Below are 5,081 nucleotides of genomic sequence, written 5' to 3'. Positions count from 1 at the left end.
GAGTTCTCGTGGCTCAATGAGACTACCTGTATACATAAAGGCTAAATGAAAAAAAAATATTATATATATATATATATATATATATATATATATATAACGTACATACACAATATGAATAAATAAATCTAAACATCCTAACAGCTGTGTGAACTGGAGAATAAGCTCAGCCCCTTCAGTCCTGTTGTTTTGCAGCCTCCCACCAATCAGAGCAAACTCTGATTCCACCACAGTGTGCTGTAAATTATATTTTTCCAGACTGATTAATAATTAGATAGTGCAGGAAACAGTTTATGTAAGTGTAACTATAATTCAGTCAGTCCATCAACAAATTAGAAAACTCTTTCAGGCTCACAAAGTTGCTGAGTCAGGTGTCTTCTTGGTCTCCACAGTTTATATTTTGACACTGTTGAGGAAACACTGATGCAAGATTGCAGCTGCTGACGATGATAGTTTTCACTTTCAGAAACTACTTTATCACAGATGGAAGAGCCTCTTTAGTGAACACAAACATGAATTTTTGAATGCAGATTTAAATTCAATTTCAATTCAGTTTATATAGCGCCAAGTTACAACAGAAGTCATCTCAGGGCACTGAACAGAAACATTCATATATATATAGTCTGTGTATATAAAAGATAAGTTAACACTGTTTATAATAAATTTTTATTTATAATCAATCACATAGCACTTGGCACATTCCCTACGAGAACTGCTCTCAAGGACAAAAACACCATTTTCATCACACAACTGTGACAACGAGACAAATAACTAAACCTCCTGCTAATCTGCTAAAAAGACACAATTCTAGTTACAACAGCCAATAGTAGCTTAAGTGGCACAGCCTATACGTGGCAAACCATTATCTTTAAAGACCTTAATGACCTTAATGGACGGCAGCACGGTGGCGCAACAGGTAGAGCTGCTGCCTCTCAGCGAGCAGGTCCTTGGTTCAAATCCCGGTCCAGGGGCCTTTCTGGGTGGAGTTTGCATGTTCTCTCCGTGCATGCGTGGGTTTTCTCCGGGTACTCCGGTTTCCTCCCACAGACCAAAAACATGCATGTTAGGCTGATTGGTAACTCTAAATTGTCCCTAGGTGTGAGTGAGAGAGTGAATGGTTGTTTGTCTCGTTTGTCTCTATGTGCCCCTGTGATGGACTTGCGACCCGTCCAGGGTGTACCCCGCCCCTCGCACAGTGATTGCTGGACATGGGCACCAGCGACCCCCGTGACCCAAAATGGAATAAACGGGTAAAGATAATGGATGGACCTTAATGGACCTTTTGGACCTTAATTGTTGGTATTTTTATACCTCTCAGTTATTTTTTTTTAATTATCTTTGTTTTATATCTTGTGTGATTCCTTGTGTATGTTTCCTTTGTACTGAAACTCTGGCACAACAATTTCCTGTGGGATCAATAAAGTTCTATTTTATCTTATCTTTACCCGCTTCTTCCTTTTCGGATTACGGGGCTCACTGGTGTCACTGTGTGAGAGGTGGGGGACACCCTGGACGGGTAACCAGTCCATCACAGAGACATATAGGGACAAACAAGACAAACAACCATTCACTCTCTCTCTCACACCTAGAGACAATTAGAGTTACCAATCAGTCTAACATGCATGTTTTTGGTCTGCGGGAGGAAACTGGAGTACCTGGAGAAAACCCACGCATGCACAGAGAGAACATGCAAACTCCACCCAGAAAGACCCCCGGCTGGGATTTGAACCAGGGTGACCTGCTCGTCGAGAGGCGGCTCTACCAACTGCGCCACCGTGCCACCCTATGTTGCAAACCAGTGGATGAATTTTAATAAAACTCTCAGAGAAAATCATAATTGGATCTGCATCTACATTAAATTAAGAGTTAACCTAATCCAAGATGGCTGCCACATCTAATCAGCCTTAGAAAACCTTAAAAAATGGTAAAAGATATATATATATATGTATATGTATATATATATATATATATATATATATATGTATATATATATATATGTATATATATATCTTCTGACAACTGACTGAATGAACTTATGGGCCTGATATGACCCCAGAGTCACCACATGACCGTAATAAATACTCACACTATTGTGTTTTTATTTATTATTAAAAATGAGAAAACGACAATGCTGGATTATTTTCGTTTCATTTGTTTAAGAAAAGTGGGACACGAATATGAAAGACTGTAGAATTTTATCTTTTGTATCACACACTTCTTTTAACAGCATACATGTGTATATTTATTATTATTAATCTGTTTAAATGTTATTTAGTACAGCTGGAGATGTGTATGTGTTGTGGTAAATGTTTAGTTTGTTTAAAGATTTGTGTGGCAGATGCCATATTTAAAGTGATACTTAAAACTTTACTTCTATTATTTCATGATGGGTGCAGATGTTTTATTATTTGAACACCTTGACTGCAACAGATGGACGATAATGTCAAATATTTTGAGAAGCGGGAGAGTTAGAAACTGCGAAACATCTGCAAACCGAAGCTGACGGCACCCTTCCGTGCTTACAGGGTGCACATGTGCACTCATTTCTGCTGAATCAAAATGTTTTTTATTTTATTTTGTAATCTAAGCTTGGAACAACTAAGAATTTACAGCTCTGCTGATGTTTACTGTTCATTCTCTATTATGAGAGAAATATGTAACGAATAAATTCAAATCCACGCTTGGTAAATAATCATAAGTAAGTATTTCTGTTAATCAACTGTTTGACAGCCTAAATAATAAATGAGAGCGGTACAACACCACCAGGTGCTTCCGATGGACCAAGATCTGCTCATACTCCGATACGATGCAGATGTTTTTGAAAAGACTTCACTCTCATGATAATGTATGATGGGACTGAGACGTCCTCGTTTGGCTGCAGAACATCTCAGAAGCAGATCTTAAAGCAGACCTGCCCCGTCTGAAGCCAAGACAAACCCAGAGGTTTACATCATGCTTCAGCAGCTCTAATCTTCTGGGGAAACCATTTAGCTGCCTCAGAAACATAAGGAGCTCCAGACTGTCTGAGGGTGTGGGCACGAGGAGCTCAGACTGGATTGCAAAGCTTTAAATGAAGACTCATGAATCACAGATGGGAATGATCTCATGGCCTCTGGGTGTGTCTGAACACACAACTTGGAGCATCCTCAGACCTGATCAACATTCAGAGACACAGCTTGCCCCAAACTGATGGATAATCTGAATTATTATAAATCCTAGACAAGTATAAGGTGGACATCAGCGTCATCTGTCCTTCATGAACTTAAGGAGGCCACGTCTCTTCAGAAGCCTCACTGGTTCATTAAATGTCCATTTCTTCACGCGCTCACAAACCAAAACGAGCCACATCCGTGAGGTCTTTCAGAAGCCTTCAACTAAACAAGCGCCTTTCTCCCGGACCAGCTGAACGAAGTTGTGGAGCAGGTGCACAGAGTTCACCGACACATCCGAACACGAACTTTGAGGAGGAACTGGAACATCTTACCGCTCTGCTCCCCGAGAAACACCAGCTTGAATTTTCTTAGGGGGTTTCCGAAGTCACTTCCCACGGACATTTTGAGAGAGACTGCGGACACAGGACGACAGTCTGAACGGACTTCTCGAGTTCTCCCACTCGACTTGGTGCTGGTTGCTGAAGATGCTCGACGGAATGGGCGGCGGTGACGCTTTCTCTTTCTCGCTCCCTCTCTCTCCTCGCGACCAGCCCCTGAGCCCCTGCACTGCTCGGTGACGCTGGAAGGGGGAGTTTTCAGAGGCGGGCTGATGCGCATGCGCGAGTTTTCAATGAACGTCAGCTACAACAATAAAATGACGTCATACGCGGAAGTGAGGATGTCGAGTTTTAATGTAAACAAGTTTGCCCCTCCTAAATTTAAAGAAATCCACTTTAAAATTCTAAATGATATTTACCCTTCACAGGAATTCATTAAAAGAATTTTTAAATTTGAAATGGAGGAGTGTCGTTTTTGTAAATCATTATCGGAATCAACAGAACATTTGTTCTACGAGTGTGAAATTGTAAATAATCTTTGGAAAGAAATATATAACTGGTTGATATCTAAATCTCTCCAAGTTGAACCATTTTCCTGGAATGGAATAAAATTTGGAATTTCAATAAGGAATAAAAAAGTTGAATATTTGATTAATAATATTATACTGTTGGCAAAATTTTACATTCATAAATGTCGTTTTACAAAATGTCTTCCAGCTGTAAAAGCATTAAAAAATGATTTATTATTATTTTGTAAATCTTTGGAAAAAATTAATACAGCCCCAGCAGTCAAACTTTTCTCAATAATATCAGAATTTAAGTTGGTATAAACCCCACGTTTTTTATTTTATTTTTGTTTTTATTTTATTGTGATGTTAATATTATTTTTTATCCCTGATTACTCACCTATAATTTGTTGTTAATAGTTTTAGAATGCACTAAGATGTTGTGGTTTTGTTCGGGATATTGTTGGGGAGGTTTTTTGTATGTATATTTTCTGGAAAGTTTGTTGATTGTGAAGCTGTCATTGTGACTGTCTTTGTATGTGTTTTTGTGTTTGTATTGTTCTAATGAAAAAAAAATAAAAAAAATGTAAACAAGTTTGCAAATTTAAGGGGAAAAATTCACGTTATTTCGGCTTTCCGATTGAGGTTATACAACTAATGCCCTCTATTTGTTTTTCTACTAGTCAGAAGGCACAAAAAACTACCATAACGTTCTCATTTTGGAGTTCAGGATTTTATTTTGAACGTTTAAAACGTTTCTTTTTAACAAAAAAAAACGAAGTCCAGATGACATGATTCAACCTTTTTTGTTGTTATATACCTGGATGACTGAGAAAACAAACTTTGTGTTTTTGAAACCATTAGTGAAAAGGCCAGACTTCAGGGGTATCTGAGGCAGGCTTGAAACACAAGAGTCAGGGTGGCTTCTGGGTAATACCAGATGGCTAGGCCTCAGACTGACGAAGCCTCTTGGATGAGGGGCGAAACGTTTCTTTTTTAACAAAAAAACGAAGTCCAGATGACATGATTCAACCTTTTTTGTTGTTATATACCTGGATGACTGAGAAAACAAACTTTGTGAATACAAA

At 38.7% G+C, this 5,081-nt stretch overlaps 1 protein-coding gene across 2 annotated transcripts in view; it reads right to left on the bottom strand.

The window, feature by feature from the left end:
- Window positions 1–3,706, bottom strand: part of rab6ba (RAB6B, member RAS oncogene family a) — an 84,724-nt gene extending 81,018 nt beyond the window's left edge. For both annotated transcript variants that reach the window (XM_037675014.1, XM_037675015.1), the window contains exon 1: window positions 3,482–3,706. In XM_037675014.1, the coding sequence (XP_037530942.1) occupies window positions 3,482–3,551 (70 nt within the window). In that variant the 5' untranslated portion in view covers window positions 3,552–3,706. The remainder of the gene's footprint in view (window positions 1–3,481) is intronic.
- Between the last annotated feature and the right edge of the window lie 1,375 nt (window positions 3,707–5,081).

Source organism: Nematolebias whitei, chromosome 3 (assembly GCF_014905685.2).
Source record: "Nematolebias whitei isolate Nwh7 chromosome 3, NemWhi1, whole genome shotgun sequence".
Taxonomy (NCBI): domain Eukaryota; kingdom Metazoa; phylum Chordata; class Actinopteri; order Cyprinodontiformes; family Rivulidae; genus Nematolebias; species Nematolebias whitei.
Note: the sequence above shows the minus strand (reverse complement) of the source record. Positions and strands in the feature narration are given on the sequence as shown.